Source organism: Bombus bifarius, unplaced genomic scaffold, assembly GCF_011952205.1.
Source record: "Bombus bifarius isolate JDL3187 unplaced genomic scaffold, Bbif_JDL3187 scf7180000008062, whole genome shotgun sequence".
Taxonomy (NCBI): Eukaryota; Metazoa; Arthropoda; class Insecta; order Hymenoptera; family Apidae; genus Bombus; species Bombus bifarius.
In genome coordinates, this window is record NW_022884426.1 from 1,040,612 (window position 1) to 1,058,232 (window position 17,621).

Here is a 17,621-nt window from a genome sequence, read left to right on the forward strand (position 1 = left end):
GGATTCATTTCTGAATTTTTGTGATTGTGTCTTCCAGATTAGACTCTCAGCTTTCTTTTTATATTAATTTTAATCTACGAGATGCGTGTATAAGGACTTATAGATTCTATTCAACAAATCGAAGCATTAACTGGAATAATGTGTATTTTCTTACATGAGATAAGATCCAATTTATAATAAGCGATATTTGGAAAGACAAGGTACGTATATAGTGATTGCCAAGAAACACGTGGTATACTAGACAAAAAAGTTGGTATACTAGACAATTACATTATGAATTGTAATTGTTTATTTATTCGCGTGGAATATTTAAAAATATTAAGATTTAAAATAATTAGACTCAGACTAAAACCATAGTAGACAAAATTTTTTTGGTAAATTCTATTTATTTTGTAATAAATTTTGATACTTTTATTTATTATAATATTCCACTTAATTTTATGATATTTCACTAATTTATAAAAATTTATTCCTTTAGGTGTATTAATAAGCTACAGAATTAAATTTAGTATATATTAAGATCATTGGGTTCAGAAGATTTATTTGCTTGTATATCAAAAAGGAACCATTTTGAAGGTAAACTTATTAGAATTTTGTTACATGCCTTAGATAAATTGTACAATAGGAAAAATCAAGTTTAAAATATATTTTTAGGTTTAACAAAATATAATTAAAATATAAAAAAGAGAATTCATATATATGGAGTCATATATATTGGATTGAATTTGAATCAGTGCGAAGGAGAAATTATTTACATTTTTATCTAATTGAAAAATTACAATTTAATTTTTTAAATTTTCAATATGATAGAATCTATAACATTAGAACTACGACCTAGGCTTCAAATATGCAATGTTTTTATTCATTTAAAGAAAAAAGTAAATTCAACAGGAGCTAGAATAAAGGTTTCAGAAGAAAGTATAAAAATAACTATAGAAAATAATACAAAAACATTTTTAACAAAATTTGTAAAGTTAATACCAGATTCATTATCAACATTAAATGTTACAAGCAATTGGATTTGTTTCCGTGTACAAACAATATCTGATCCTGTATTTGGATCTTTTAAAACGCAAATAATTACCAATCCAGCATTCAATGTTAATTCTTTGAATGATTCTTTTAAAACTACTGAGTTATTTAATACTGGTAAATGTCGTATAATGTGTGCTTGTTGCGAAAACATTGTTTCTAAAAACATGTATATTAAAAGGATTTTACCTTTACCAGATATGAATTATGATTCAAGCGAATGGTTTTGTTGTAAACATAATCATAGTAATACTATGCATAATTTGATTCCATCAGAGTCTGAGATTTTCTATGGGCCACTTTTCTTCATCATTCACTCAAATTTACTTAATCACAACTTAAAAATAGATGAAAATATTGTGATTTGTAACAGATGTTTACAATATTTAGGGAAAATTCTTCCAGATAATTCACTTAAATTATGGAATTGTGCTGTGGATTACAATTTATTAAGTAACTCACAAAGTAAGACTGCAACAGATCCCTTTAATGATTTTTTACTTGCTATTAAAACTTCAATGATTGGTATGATTGGTGAAGAAATAATTTTGCAATGCTTTATAGGAAAAGAAATTCAGTCTCTCATTTTAAAACCAATGGATTGGCACTTAAATTTAATGATTGAGCCTAAGGAAATGTCAGACGATAATGTAACTTTGCAAAGAATATCAGTTGTCAAAGTATTATATAAATATGAAACAGACAAAAATATTATTGATTCTGTAAATAAATCGTATTGTGAAGTTAGTTTTTCAGTAATAGCAGCAGGTTTGGAACATTTAATAGCATCAACAAAACGATTTCCACGGCTTCATAGAACTGTAACTGATTATTATATTGGACATATATGCCTAGAAAATTTTACAGACAATACTTAATAATAAAAAATATCTTTTGTGTTTTTTAAATATAACAAATTTTGAATATTTCATAAATAATTTTTTATAAATAAATGATGTTTCTTAATAAATGATTTCTAATTTACTTTTAAACCTTTTAATGAAATTAAAAATTTCATAATTTTAATTTATATTAAGAGTGTGCGTTATTTTGATGCATGAATAAAGTTTTATTTTATCAAAAATTTACATATATTTATTCATATATTACATGTTATATTGAATAGGAATATTTTACAATGCGCTATCTATGGTTAATAAAATTTGGATGATTATAAATCACGATTTTACTTAATATAAATATCTAAGCACTGTAACATAACTAAATGAAATTAATCTCATGGAGATACTCTAATACTCTGTGGTTAATTTAAAAACAATTAAAACATGTGGAAAATCTTATACATAACAAGCTATGAGGGAGATTTATATATATTTACATTATGTATGATTAATGCTCTGTGTGTGTATGTGTGTGTGTGTTTCATGGAAATTAAGAACAAACAGTTATGTACATAAATATAATGTACATCATATATATGCATATTATTTTTACAATCACGAGTACAGTTGTCCGTTTTTTAAATTTATTAATTAAATCATGTTGGATACTATCTGGAAGTAATTATTTAAAAATATCCAAAGTTCAATAACATATATAATTATTATGGAATGAAAAAAATTCGTGTAATTAAATTTCATTAATGTTCCATTAATGCTATATTATGGAAACAGCTAAAACATATTAGAGAAGCATGCTTTATGCATTAGGTCTATTACTACATAATTAATATTTAACTTTTATTTGTATTGTGTTATGCTAAAACTGTATTGCAATTCTTCTTAATAGAAACGATAAATCATCATCAGAAATATTGTTTTTATAGCTGTATATATTTTTTTAACAGTACATAAGCTTGTATGTCGATGTCAACATATAATATATAGCACAATACTATGTAAACTTGTTTCCTTTAAAGCAGTAATTATATCTGTGATAATATATTATAAAAAATAATTTGCCTGCTATCAAAATACATATGTACCTTTCAATGAAATCTTAATATTGTATAGTATTTAAATATTTGCTATTGTACTTAATCAGGTTTATATAAAAAAAAAAAATGTTAAGGAAGGAATTTATAATACCTTTCAGTTTTGTTCTTCTGCATAGCACAGAGTCATTAGATTTAAAATTAGTAAACATATTATGAATCATATGTGTTAGGCCTTAAATTTCTAGTACTGTGCAATATCTAAAACTGCAGCAAATCATTTATGTTGTAGCACTTTGATTGGAACAAGAATGTAATCTGTCTGCAAGTGGTTTTACATAGACCCAACTACCATCTTTAGTTTCTTTGAACAACTATTAAAAGATAAGACTTTATATAATCATTTGAAATAAAAAGTACGTAATTTTGAAAGAAAAATGTACCTTAGTTTGCCAATTAATATTGTTTTCTTTTCTATTACGTGCTTCATCTCGTTGTTTTTGTTCGATTGCACATTTAGCAGCTGTTGCCTTTTCCATGTCGTTAATCCTTAATCCAACAGTTACATCCCGCCAAACTTTTCGTGATTCGTGTTCTTCTTGTTCACACACTGGCTTCACTAATTTTCTTTGAGTGTAAAGTTCTTTAACGTCCGCAAAAATTTCAGTTCTCTATAAAAATTGAATTTATAAATGAAAAAAGAATAGAATGAGAAATTGGTATCTTTTATAACATCTTGTGTACATACTCCATCAGACCACTTTGCTTCCATGGCACCACTCCATTCTCCGTTTATAACAACAAATGGTTTCTTATCTCCTGGTTGTGTAATTTGACATGTAATTCGATTACGCTTACCGCCATAAAAAGGTTTTGTCAAAAATTCTACAGCAGCATGGTAACCAGTTTGTGTACAATGAATAGTTGCAGTCCCCCCTAACTCTATCCATGGTACAGTAAGAATAGATCTACCATAACCATTTGGGAAAGTCAATACATATTCTTCTCCATGTTGTAATACATTTACCCAACCCTTTCCAACATTATGTACTCCTATACTCAGTCCAAGGAATTTGCTTTTCGTCCATACATGCGCACCAAAACTAATCTTTTTTGCATAATGTTCAGCATAAAATGCACTTACTATAATACGAATCATGCTTATTTATCTAGAAAAATATTTTTAAAAGATTTTAATAAATAAATATAAGTAAACTTACTGGGAGGATGATGAGAAACTTGTTCAGCAATAAATGAAAGCTGATTTTCTTTGCACCAAGGTACAGGACCTCCAACAACTAGTTTTGTATCATTAGAACTATCTATAGCATCATTAGGAATATCCCAATGACATCTAAAAATTTCACCTAATATTGGATTATATGGTTTCTTAGCTACCCCTGATTTACGACCTGCATGGAAACTGCATAAATACCAACGAACTACTTGAACCATTCTATCTTTAGGAGTAGACATATCTGCTATGCTAAAATATGAAATACTATAGTGTATAAAGAGTTTCAACAAATAATTTTGAAAAATATTACTAATATTATTTATTTCATAGAATATACCTTACAAACTGATTTGGATGAGTAAAATAGTCTGCATACATTTCAAGAAGCGACCTGCGCTCCAAAATGAATGTAGGTAATGCTACTTTTGTTAAATCCATACCAATTTTTACTTGAGATAGAAGATGAGTCACTACAGATCCATGGGATTCCATGGAATCCACTAAAAAGTACCATAAAGATAAGGATTTAATCTTATTTAAATAATTTATGTTATTAATATAATAGTTACTAACTTTCTGTTTCACTTTCCTCTTCATAAAGGGCTGTAACATGTAACAAAAGCTTACAACAATAATTTATAAACAATAATGTATAGTGATTTAAAAAATGAGAAAAAAAGTAATTTCTTTTTTTAATATAATTCGTTTTAATGTTTCTCTTAAGTCAATAATAGTTGTAATACCAATTTAAAACTTTAAACTCAAAAAATACAACCTATAAGAACAGAAATTTTCGCATAAATATAAAAAGATTTCTTTTGTTATGTATATATTTTACTATAATTTAAAAACTTACTATTTGAAGCTGCACCCAGCATATTGTGTTTTTATAAAATGTCAGTTAAAATCCATTCCTAAATACGATCATTATATGATATTGACTATACGCAATATAAACGTCTTTTTCTGAGAAACAAAATTTTCCAAGAGGGGAAAACTATTCGAAGTTGATTAAATTCATTTTTCTGTAATTGTGTCATACTAAAAAATATTCACACTTGATTTTAACTACAAATTTGATAATGCTTTACTACGAGGTTCGGATGACACGACAATTCACGTGTATAATAATTGTAGTTGTGGGTTAAGTCGACTGATATCGAACCTCTATTATCGATAACGAATGCAATTTATTATGGATTTTTAATGTTTATGTAATTTCTTTCTTATTTAAAATTTGAATATGCTTTATGCTGTGTTTTATTTGTTACTCTGAATTTGTAATATAGATATATTTGTTATAAATAATTAACAATAATCATAACATATTTTAATGTTTTTATCATTCTTTTAATTTGATTAAATATTTATATAAACTTTATTTGAATTTCTTTCTTAATTTTAAACATATACACACTAAAATTATATATAAATATATGTATAATAAAAAACTGAAAACAAATAAAATACAGTTATCATATCCTAAGAAAAAAGAAATGTATACAAAAAGTTGATCTTATATTTGTTAAACAATATATGAAACATATCAACTTTTAAGCATTTAACATAGATTAATACTTACCATCGTAATCAACAGAGCCATCACCTTTTGTAGGTGGCAACGGATTTTGCTTCCGATTTTCGTTCGATACATCCACATGTGAACGTTCACTATCTCGTCTTCTACTGAATTACAAAATATATCACATATTTCTTAAATTTTATATTAAAGATTCACGAACCCTGATAAATACTTACATACTGATATGATTTTGCATTGCAGGAGGTGATATTTCGTCTGCTGCATCATAATAATCTTCGTCTTCATCCGAAGATGAATAAGAGAATTGGGGTACAGGGAGATCCCTATCCACAACAGCTTTACAAGTAAAAATCAATGAAAATATGTATTTTAAACCATTTGTCTACTTGATTGATAGTTTTATTTTTAGGAATACTATAACTTAATAATTTGACATTTATTTTTAATTTAGTACACATAAATAAGAAAAAATAAATTACCATTTGGCAATGTAGGTACTCTTAGTTCTACACATTCAGAACCTAATTCAATACCAGTCTGTACAGTTGCTTCTGGTTCTCTAACAGCAACTAAAATTTATTATATTGCATGTCTTTCATTATAGGTGTATTTTATACTCACATTTAAATACATACCATGCGATAATGAAGACGAAACATGTATTGAATCAGTGGGTCCCCTATATACTCCATTTACAGGTATTGCTGTATTCTAAAAGTATAGAATTTTTACTGCACACAAATTATACCTAATTCTATTAAATGTATAAAATTTAATTATAAAGATTTATTAATATGGTGTCTTATATTTATAATGAATATTTACCTTTGCAATTTGTAATTGAACAATTGTATGTTTAACTGAATTAAGCATTGCATTGGCTTGAGTTAAAATTGCTGTATATTTTTGTTGCTTTTCTTCATCTTCTGTAGCAACAGATCTTTGTTTTGTTTCAATTAATTTTATTTGATCAATCAACAATTGAAGGTAAGCATCTGCTTCAGCTACTTTGCGATCAAAGTCTTGCTTCGGAGGAGATTTTTTAGGATCCCATCTCTAGAGTAATTTAAATTTTACTTAAGCATTAAACTAAATGTAGATTTTGTCCTTAATATCTAAGTAACCATACAGCATGTGAATGACGTAATATAGTGTCTTCTAAAGCACGAATCCAACGTTCTCGTTCCTCTGCATTTCTTGTTTGAAAATGAAATGTTTTTGGATCATCTTTGTATGATGATGTAGTAATTGTAAATGTGCTATCGTCCTCATCATCAATACCTATAATAGCACCCCTTAAACGTACACATCCTCTACGTGCTCCTCTCATCATTTTTTCTTTACTCTGCAATATAATTAAGGTATAACATAACAATTTATCATATTCAAAATATAATATTTATAGCAATTGTAAAGAAAATATCATTAATATTTGCAATTTAAATATATATTTGTTTAAAAATTAGATATCGAAAAAAGCAATAATAAAATTTTCATGTAATATCAATTAACTATTGATAATTAAATTATAATTGATATAACATGATAAAATTTACATATCCATAATAATTCTTTTTGAATATGATTTAACTTTACCACATAAAATTGGTAATTACTTTTGAAATTAAATGTAATTTTGTAACTAAATATTTAGAGATCAGCTGACTATGACAGATGTGCAAGATATTTAAAGAGATACAAATAATGTTTTAAAGCAACTAATAAATAAATTCAAAGATTACTGATGCATACAGAAATTTATATTAAATTATAATTTTGAATTAAACATTGCAGAAATGTTTAAAAAGAAAATGGGGTGTAACCTATTAATGAACAAGAGAACAGTAAATGTTACAATTACAATATTTAAAAATTCTTACCGTATAATACGATAGAAGACCAGCATTATCATCTAAAACAAACCAACGATATTGCCATCCATTAACAACATTTGTCCATTTACTAAGTGAACCTTCCATCGTCGACATTGTTATTTGTTGCTCGCTGTTATTTATGAGTGTATGTGTATGCATAAGGCAAGCATATAATTGTATATATATATATATTACATTTGCCTAGTGTGTCCTGTATGAACTCATAGAGAGGTAACTCGATAAGAAAACTAACATAAGACGAATTTCCAAATATCTTCGTCGTATTTAAAACAATTTACATGGTATCTAAAAAATATAATTTCGAAACTCACTGTGAATTTACAAAATTGAATGTTCTAAATAATACAAAAATATCTTGACATGCGCAGTCAATGAAACAAATTTTTCTTCGATAACAGATGATTCTACTGCAAAAGCTTGTCTATACTGATTTGCTTATCTTTCTAGTTACTTCTTATAGTCTACGATTATAAAAGATTACATTACGATAATAATAAAATAACGAATGCAACATGTAACATCGAAAGTTGTATAAATGAGTAATAATAACGTTAATACAATGAAGGATTTTATATATATATGAATGTATGAATGTATACATAAATAAATAAGTAAAGAAAATAAACAATTTTCTCTCGATCTGAATAAATATTAAGAAGGCACACATTCGATTTAACTGCTTAAGAGAAAACATGTAAGTATTATCTGTTCTCAGTCAGCTGATTAATTACTTTACCTTTGACATATTATGTCTCTACACATTATTTATTATTTATTATTATTTATTATACATAGTCCTCGCTTAATATTCTTATTTATTTTAGCATGATAATACGTAATATTACCTTGCAACTAACAATTACAATTAATTGTAAATAAATTCGTGGTTTGTAATCATTTTGCAATATATACATTTCTATTATTCATAGTTTATGAATTATTTACCCTAAGAGTGATTCGTGACATAATGTTTATTTTAAAAAATATGCAATATTTGATTAACTGATTTAAAAAATTATACGTTATACTATGATAATTTGATTAACGTTGTAGATACCTACTTGATAAATAGATTACAGTATTATTAAAGTTTTGGTAATATATTAAAAGTCATTAACTGAACATATAAGATCATTTATAATAAAAGAATATTGCTTTTTTGTAAATTAAAATATAAAAATGAATGAGAGCTATATATTGAAAATATTCGTTCAGTAGACATGCAAAATATTTATAAGAAAATATATTTTTTTAGTTAGTTTCTGTATTATAGATACTATATATATATATCTTTATTATATCTTTATGTTAATGTGTAAATTCAAATAAATTACAATTTAGTACTTCTATATGCAGCATAGAACAGATATGGAGAAGAAACATGGTTCTAATATAGTGGAAGAGGAAGAACTAGAAGAATCTGAAAATATAATTATAAATGAAGTTGATGGATTACCAAATTTACATCCTAATTATCAACAATTGGAGCTAGAATTTGATGTAGAAAAAAATCGTTCTGATACAAATACAAGGACTATTGAAGATTTAGTACATGATGAAGATTTACCAACATCAGTTATTGTAACTAATGTAGATCCCAGAGTTTTTAAAGATGATGAATTAAAGGTGACAAAAATATATAGTAAAATTGAATATAATAAATTCAATATCTAATAAGCATATGTTTTGTTTCTGTAGGAAGAAATACAGAATCTCTTCAAACAGTTTGGGGAAGATGCTACATTTCAATATTTTAGATCATTTAGAAGAATGAGAGTGAATTATAGTTCTCCAAGTGCAGCAGCAAATGCCAGAATACAATTACACCAAGCTCATTTTGGTGAGACAGATATCAACTGTTATTTTGCACAACCTGTTACCCCAATAGGTTTGTAAATTTATTTTTTAATGAACATTATGTTATAAGAATTAACGAGAGTTCTATCAACTTTAAAAATAATATATATTTCAGATGTAGAAGATCAACACCTTCACCCACCAGCATTAACAAAACAGTTCCTAATTTCACCACCTGCTTCACCACCTATTGGATGGCAGCCTAGAGAGGAAGGCGAACCTTTAGTTAATCATGACTTATTGGCTGCTATAGCAAATTTATCTGCAGGTTCTGTCATTTAAGGAGTTTATAGCATGTTTTTTCATGTGTATTAGTACGAAAATCTCCGATAACTGCCAGAAATTCGGGACCCAGGTGTTGCAAACGATTCTATTCCTTGAAACTGAAATCTTAGTTGTACCGAACATAGAAAAGGACAACGCAAGTAAAAGAGGAAGAGGAACTGAGAGCCGAAGCGTTCGGCAAACATTAGAGGCTCGCGATAAGTTGAGACCTTTAATTAAAAAGATCAAAATTTTTTATTTTTGATTCGTGATCAATGAAGCTTTTACTAACATATTAAGATGACACCAAACACGATATAATTTGGAGCATATTTGCATACTTAATGATAATTAAATAAGTGATAATAAACATCAATAAGTAAATATAATTCAGATTTTATCGTGTTCCGTTTCATTTTAATCAGAAAATTCCCACAAATACGTTTGTAAAAGATTAATTTAAAAAAACGTTAAAAATAAAAAGGTTTAATTTTTTAATTATTATCTAAATACGTACATTGTCTCAGCAATATCTGGGATTGAATCATGTGAGACTAATCGACCCTTCGCGGGTCGCTGAGCTTTCCAGTGCATTGAGGGGAACCTCCCCCCAGTAGTAGGGATGACGAAGATGCAATTATCGAGAGATTCTATTTTGGCAGTTATCGGAGGTTTCCTATACATGTATATATTATGTACACATGTATGTATATACCAATCATACAAATAATTTTACAGGAGGCAGTCATGAATTACATCCTGGTGGTTCAGGACAACCTGGCATAGTTGTACATGTTTGTGAAACAACAAATCCTATGAAAAATGTTCCACGTATTCAACATACACGTTGTCCAGAACATTCATAAACAGCTCTATTAGAAATATTGTCCACTCATTTGACAATGAATTATTTATCCATCCAAGAAGCAATTAGTGGCATTACAAACAATGATATTCAACACTCAAAAATTTATATTGCAATATTGCAAAATTAATACTTTAATTTGAGATCACAAATTCACAAGAAATAATCTGTAAATGTGTTTTGCTCAGAGTAATATATGTAAGTATTTAAAAAGATAATAAATAGATAACAAATATTTTATTAAAAGTTATGTTTTCGTTTACAGATAAATAATATTTTATGCTGACATTATAAATATATAAAAATACGTGATATAATGAAATAATTTAAAAAAGTCATCGAATATTAAATAACGTACAAATAAACTACTAGAAAAATCTATATAATATTTCGGAATAACTTTACACCAATTCTTATCCTCTTTTAATTTAAAATCACAATTTAAAATATTAGATGCTTACTTACAATTATAAAAATTAATATTACAGTATCAAGGGTAAACGATATTGAAATTAGCGATATTAACGTTTCACTCGAAGTATCGATGTTACAAATACTTTTAAAGGAAGTATATAAAATTTATAATCTTAGAAAAGGCAATTAGAATTAAATTCTTGATTTGTTAATTATCTCAGAATTTCAAGCAAGAGTTACTTGAGAAATATAATTTGTTACAAAGTGGGTGTGTGTGTGATAAGTTTGAGTAACATTGATATTTAATGTACATACATGTGATTATAAGAATGTACCATGCAACATATGAAAAGTGGTATCAATGATACTGTTTTCTGTCATATTTTAATTAATCAATATTAAAATTTGGAAGTGTGTGAATGATTTTTTTTCATTAAAAAAAATAAATCTTTAGGGAGAATGTATATTTTATTAATTAAATTTTTAGGATATATATACTTAATAAAATTATAAGTAGTGTTATCATTTCAGGAAGAATTCTTTGCAATAACATATTAATGTGTTATTCAAAATGTATTAGTGCTACATGTTTTTTTTTTGTAACAATAATGTTTATGCATCTGTATATGTAAATGTATATAGTGTTCCCACTTGCATAAAATATATTTCATATTGATGTAAGATTTAAAGTAATATAGAATTGTTGAAAATTTATAAATATGTTATAGCAAATTACTTTTGTGTGAATAAATATGTTACTCAAAACCTGTTTTTATGTCTGAATCTTACAGAGATAAAGAAAATGTCTTTTTATGATCTATTTACTCAATTATTTAATTTAAATTATATTAGATATTCTAGCTTAATTTTAAAAGGTATTGTTTTATTCATGAAAATTTGTGTATTTTAAAATAATACTTTATAGGAAAAATGTAATAAGATACATCAAAAAATATAAAAAATCCTTTTTAATTTCGAAATTGTTCACTTTTACACTTGTCAATCGCACATTGAAATAATATAAAAGCTTTATACACATAAATGTTAATAGTAATGCGTGTGTTGAGTAAAGATCTTATCGTTCACAATGCAATTATGTAAAATTTCTTTAGTACAGGGATTATACAACGTTTTATTATTAAAATATAAAAGAATTAAAATTTTATAACCTTGCATTTATATGTAACGGTATAGGCCATTTCTTATATTCTCCCTTTGTATGAATTTTTGTTCATTTTACATTTCTTCAATCAAAAATTATTAATATTATTTCGGTTAAAAGAAACATAATGTAGTTCATAAAAACAGAATACAAAAAATATTGTATACAAAAAGTTCTGTAATTTCTGTACTTTCTACAATTCAAATAAGTCAATGAAAAACAATCATATTTGGAAAATATGTACACTTGCAGTAAATAAACATATCTATGCATTTACGTTTAGACGTGTGTTAAAATGTATAATGTACATATCGTGAACATCGCCATTGAAAATTAAATACATCTGTGACGAGTTTATAGTATTTATAAATATTTTAAACAATTTGCTTTATTTTTGTATAAAACAGAAGGTATAAACTATATTTATGAAATTGTGATTACATCAAAAGTAAAAGACAACATAATGACATATAACGAAATAAAAATTTTTGATCTTGTACATTTTTTCCCTTGATGTTTTCAAGTTTTGAAAGAAAGAAGAGAAGAAAGAGAAAGAAAAAACTAATCAATTTTATAGTCCGAGTTTTTGAATTATTATAATAGTTACCTGTTTAGTAATACATATTTTCATGGTCGAAGGCGATATCATATTCAATCATAATTTATAAACGATATGACTCTGTATGATGGTACTAACTTTTCATTTAAAAGATGTGTTTTTTGTGAACATGTTACAAACAACGTTAACATCTTTCAATTACATTGCGATTTTTGAGCATACAATCTGATAAACAAGAACTGAATTTTTATAAAAATATAATATTAATCATAAGAACAGTATTATACGTATGTATAATCCCGACCTATGCCATATACACAAAGGTGTTAATGTCATCGTCGTGTCTACGTATATATTTATGCTCAATAAGCCACTCAATTTGTTCTTTTATCATCTTTTTACTTGGCAGAAACATGTTCTTTAATATATCAACTAATTCGGTTTGTAACTGAGCATTACTGATTTTTTTACGCATCTTTAAAATCTTGATGATTGCTTCCTGTTAAAAGATATACGTAAAAGATATATGTATCATTAATTTTACTTAGAGGAAGGTAAAAAGACAAAGTTAACTGAATAGAAAGTGTACCTGAACTCTTAGTATTCTAAGTTGTACAATGGATTGGTTGTCTTCTTCTTTACTTCGTTCAGTTGATAATTGAAGTCTTCCTATTAAATTAATTTTACCTCGTTTTTGCAGTTTACCATTTTTCCTAAGAATTAAAAAGAATTAATTATATATATTTTGAGTAAATTAAATTATTGCGCGATTTTTCAAAAAGTATTACTAACACTATAGCGAATTCTTGGTTCACCCAAAATCGTGTATCATTTGCAAAATCTTTGGGACTATGCGCATGTGGTTCAACTAGAAGAAGTTGACGTTTGAGTTTTGGAAAGGCACACAAAGACCATAAAGTTCGTCTGAGTTCCGGATCAGGAAGTTCTGTTGCCAATCGCAAATTTTCATATGATATCTTTTCAAACGGCCGCTGATTCCAAGCAAATAAAACTGCCATTTGAAATGTTGTTACATCCACATCAAAGCGTCCCACTTGGTTAGAAAATGTTATCTGGAACACCATCCAAATTGGTTGCAAGGTGAAGCTGAAAATTAGAACCGAGATATTGAATTTTTTGAAAAATTTTACTCTATACCCATGTTTACTGCTTCAGAAAAATTTATGTTATTCTGCTTTAATAAACATATACATAGTTTCTGATCGAAACTTAACACTTAACACTTTTATGATTATGGCCAAAAAATTTCCTTTTTAAATCATAACAATACTTAAAAAGATATAAAAATATCTTTTTCTAATATTTTGTTTACAAGACATTTTCTTTCTTACCGTGCCATTAGACATATGATGGTACCACTGTAATTTTCTTCCACTGTGTTTTTTTTTATAAAATTCTTCTACTTCAGGAATATAATCTTCCAGTTGCAGTGGTAAACTTACGGTGACACGTTCACTACCTCTAGCCCAAGCACCTGCATTTAATATCTATAACAAATTATATTAATGCCTTTTAATATATATGTTTCACAATATATAAACCGAAATATTATTATAACATCTTAGCTCATACCTTAATGTTAATACTATCTGCAATAGCAGCTCTACATTGCTCTTTAAATTGTTGATTTAGATCTTGTGACACTTTAATGTCTTGAAACATTCGTGCTAATTTATTAACATAATCAGCAGGCATTCCGACTTCACGAAGCCATTCTACCATATTTTCCTCTTTCTCAGAATCAGCGGATGTATCTAATATTAAACGCCTTGTTAAATGAGCTTTATGATAGCGCATAAATACATCCTTATTTTGAACATATTTTAGCACTAATAACTAAAATAAAACCAATATAAGATAAGTATGAGATAAAATGATTTTAGATATTAAAAATATAATAGTAATATATATAAGTTAAGGTGCATACTACATCTTTGAGTTTGCTTTCAATTTCATCAGAAGTTAATTTTTTACTGAGTGGTGTTTTCCTAAGTAACATATCACAATAATTAGCTAGAAGTTCTGGACACTTTGATTCTGGCTGTCCATTATTATTGTTGTTGGGTTTATTATTTAAAATCGTTGTACCAATACCAGAACACTGACGTGCAGGTAATTCTAATCTGAATACCGTTGCATCATTTACAACAAGTTTGTAAGCTTTATCTCGAGCAGTTAGAAATCGAGGATCATCATCAAATGCTTCTTTAACAAGAATTGAAAACCGACGAAAAAGATCTAATAATCTTTCAACGTATTTTTCAGAATCTTGAGTAATAACATCCACAGCTGCCATCATATCAGCTAAACCTGCACTTGCTATATGTTCTTCTAAATTTCTTAACATTGGACCAACTCCTTCAGGAACTCTATCCATTAGTTTTAGCATTAACCTAAGTTCTATAATTGTAATTCATTTTATACCATTACAAAAATGCTATTATAAAAATATAATTCAAATTACATTATACTCACTATCTGTTTGACGATGCTGAATCATTCGCGGACATTCTGCTAATATGGCTGGCTTAAAAGTTGCCACTAATACACGTACGCAACAATCAGTTAAAAGCTGTACACTAGCACTGTTTGGTTCTAAGTATTTTTGGGCACGAAGTTCTTCTTCTTGTAACTTTGCATCAGCATAACGCATATAATTTTCTACACCATGTAATGATAGCTGTTCAGGTGCTTTAACCCAGTAGAATGCTTCTGTTGCTTCTATATATGCTGCTTCAAAATTCTCTCTATAGATTTGAAGCTTATCAATTGCATTTGAACATAAATTTACTGTAATGTAATTCAACACAACTTTAAATTTATAAGATGTATAAGGAGATAATTTATATAAACAAAAATTTGTTATATACCATAAGATTCTCTAACACCAATAACGAGTTGTGAATCAAAGGCTTCACCATTTCTTTCAGCACGAACAAGTCTCATAGCTGAATCTTGAAGTTTTTGTTTTATTTCTCCAAATATACTTTGATTCCAACTATCCAACATTAGCTATAATAAACAAAAAAATGTATATTATGGAATTATATTATCGAAAAATTAAAAAAAAGAACTTTACTTTTCTAACAATATCATCAGGTTGGCTTTTTTTTTGAACACTGGATGGTGCCTTTCCAGCAAGAGACGTTTCTAATTGTCTAAATGGTGTTGGCAAATAATTACATTGTGCAAAAAATTTTCTCCATTCAGCTATATATGCTTTCAATAAAGCTTGCTCTTCTTGGTGTGCTAAAACTCTCTAGAAAGTGCATAAAACAGTAATATTTTTCTGTTGATAAAAATATTTTTTTTGTATTTATAAATTATAATATGTACCTGCTGAGCTTGTTTTATAAAATCCATTATGTCTTCTTTGAGCGCATCTAATAATTTAAGAGCACCTTTGTCATTCCATACACATACTGCATGAACTAAGAAGAATAAATCTTGCCATTCTGCTTGAGTAACAGGTTCTTGTTTGAGTAATTTCAAAATAGTTGGTCTCATACATGGCCATTTATCTTCAAACATAAACTGATTTTTATCCTAAACACATAATTTAGTACAAAATTAACTTTAATTTTATGTTTACATACTAAACTCTTATTATTAACACGAATATTATCTTATTCATTGTGCATTATTTTTTTTATCAAACATAAAAATTAAAATATATGTACAATACCATCTGTGAAAATATTTTTATTAACTAATGATTTATAGTTCTACTACATAATCGAAAAATTAGTATCTAATTGTTGAAAAATAACAATATCTAAGTTAATCATTAGTATACTGTATTAGTATACAGTAATATTGCATGAATATTTTCAAATATTTTTTATGTACAATTTTATAGATATTTATATATACATTAAAGTTCAAAACGTTCTTTGACAATTGAAACATTGTATAGGTTATAAAGATTTATATTATATTATCGAAAATAAAACAATAAAACAAAAATCTTATAAATTTAAGAAGTTTGAAAGATCATTCTCAGATTTATTCCTCAGTGTAAATTGATTTTAAATACAAATATTATTATTCAATGACAACTAACCATCGGCACCTTCGCATAAAGTTTTGACATGTCCTATACCGCAATGAGTCTACGCCAATGAGTACAAACAATAGGTATTACAGTGAACAGTACTGATTAATTATAATAAGGATTGTTTTAAACGTCAATTTATACTTTAATAGATGTTTATTTTAACATTAAAGTAGATTTTACATTTATTTATCGCGATATATCATATATATTTAAAAAAAAGATGATATATACATACCATTTTTTCTAAGGAAGAAACGTAATACAACATAATACATACATATAGTGTACTATAATGTAATACTATAATGAGAGACTCTAATAAATGTAAAATAGTAAAAACATATATATATATACAGGTAGATAGATCACATGTAGGAATGTTAAATAGGTTAAGGAAAAAATAAGAGGAATGTAAGATGTAGAAGATAAATGTAAAACCAAGTTCATTTCCTCTTATATATAAAAAGTTCACATTAATTTTTGTATACAATACAAAATTAATGTCTTTTATATATGTTTCCTTATTATTTAAAACGCTGTTTTTTAAACATTGTGCAAGAACTTCACAGTTTTTGTACTTTTAGTATTAGAAAATTTCGAATAAAAGACAAATATTTTCTTAATGTATAGCTTTTATAGCACTGATTGCAATGTATGTATATTAAAGCGATGTAATAATAAAACAGTATATATATATATATATATTAAAGCGCAAATTTGTATAAAACGTTATTCAGAAATTAAGTTTTCTAAACGAAAATAATATATAATTATAGATGAAAAGTAGCGTTATTTAAATGCTGCACAAAATTTAAAAAAGT

At 26.6% G+C, this 17,621-nt stretch overlaps 4 protein-coding genes across 8 annotated transcripts; 2 read left to right on the plus strand and 2 right to left on the minus strand.

Moving 5' to 3' along the window:
• Positions 1 to 6: 6 nt before the first annotated feature.
• On the plus strand, positions 7 to 1,964 carry LOC117208402. Of its 2 annotated transcripts, none has more exons than XM_033449586.1 (3): positions 7 to 200; positions 479 to 576; positions 655 to 1,964. In XM_033449586.1, exon 3 carries the CDS (start codon positions 804 to 806, stop codon positions 1,908 to 1,910), a length of 1,107 nt encoding a protein of 368 aa, XP_033305477.1. In that variant the 5' UTR covers positions 7 to 200; positions 479 to 576; positions 655 to 803; the 3' UTR covers positions 1,911 to 1,964. The 2 variants fall into 2 exon arrangements, with proteins under 2 accessions (XP_033305477.1, XP_033305478.1); XM_033449587.1 differs by lacking the exon at positions 7 to 200 and adding an exon at positions 218 to 374.
• An 840-nt stretch (positions 1,965 to 2,804) lies between these two features.
• On the minus strand, positions 2,805 to 7,754 carry LOC117208401 (oxysterol-binding protein-related protein 9). Of its 3 annotated transcripts, none has more exons than XM_033449583.1 (13): positions 7,587 to 7,754; positions 6,836 to 7,051; positions 6,532 to 6,762; positions 6,342 to 6,417; positions 6,186 to 6,275; positions 5,922 to 6,042; positions 5,746 to 5,849; positions 4,737 to 4,766; positions 4,501 to 4,663; positions 4,147 to 4,412; positions 3,675 to 4,069; positions 3,370 to 3,597; positions 2,805 to 3,300 (listed from the first exon to the last, which is right to left on the minus strand). In XM_033449583.1, the coding sequence occupies exons 1-13, from the start codon at positions 7,737 to 7,739 to the stop codon at positions 3,208 to 3,210; spliced, it is 2,166 nt and encodes a 721-aa protein (XP_033305474.1). In that variant the 5' UTR covers positions 7,740 to 7,754; the 3' UTR covers positions 2,805 to 3,207. The 3 variants fall into 3 exon arrangements, with proteins under 3 accessions (XP_033305474.1, XP_033305475.1, XP_033305476.1); XM_033449584.1 differs by having other exon boundaries at positions 5,746 to 5,846; positions 7,587 to 7,742; XM_033449585.1 differs by lacking the exons at positions 5,746 to 5,849; positions 5,922 to 6,042; positions 6,186 to 6,275; ... (2 more) ...; positions 6,836 to 7,051; positions 7,587 to 7,754 and adding an exon at positions 5,020 to 5,442.
• A 236-nt stretch (positions 7,755 to 7,990) lies between these two features.
• LOC117208404 (protein sarah) lies at positions 7,991 to 11,421 on the plus strand. The gene is made up of 6 exons (XM_033449589.1): positions 7,991 to 8,295; positions 8,958 to 9,227; positions 9,300 to 9,489; positions 9,574 to 9,726; positions 10,461 to 10,785; positions 10,853 to 11,421. The coding sequence occupies exons 2-5, from the start codon at positions 8,970 to 8,972 to the stop codon at positions 10,586 to 10,588; spliced, it is 729 nt and encodes a 242-aa protein (XP_033305480.1). The 5' UTR covers positions 7,991 to 8,295; positions 8,958 to 8,969; the 3' UTR covers positions 10,589 to 10,785; positions 10,853 to 11,421.
• Positions 11,422 to 11,951: 530 nt separating this feature from the next.
• On the minus strand, positions 11,952 to 17,118 carry LOC117208400 (cullin-5). 2 transcript variants are annotated; one of them, XM_033449580.1, is made up of 11 exons: positions 17,036 to 17,118; positions 16,080 to 16,289; positions 15,823 to 16,002; positions 15,614 to 15,755; positions 15,219 to 15,533; positions 14,671 to 15,143; positions 14,316 to 14,579; positions 14,075 to 14,230; positions 13,515 to 13,795; positions 13,312 to 13,435; positions 11,952 to 13,221 (listed from the first exon to the last, which is right to left on the minus strand). In XM_033449580.1, exons 1-11 carry the CDS (start codon positions 17,066 to 17,068, stop codon positions 13,027 to 13,029), a joined length of 2,373 nt encoding a protein of 790 aa, XP_033305471.1. In that variant the 5' UTR covers positions 17,069 to 17,118; the 3' UTR covers positions 11,952 to 13,026. The 2 variants fall into 2 exon arrangements, with proteins under 2 accessions (XP_033305471.1, XP_033305472.1); XM_033449581.1 differs by lacking the exon at positions 17,036 to 17,118 and adding an exon at positions 16,807 to 17,007 and having other exon boundaries at positions 13,027 to 13,221.
• Between the last annotated feature and the right edge of the window lie 503 nt (positions 17,119 to 17,621).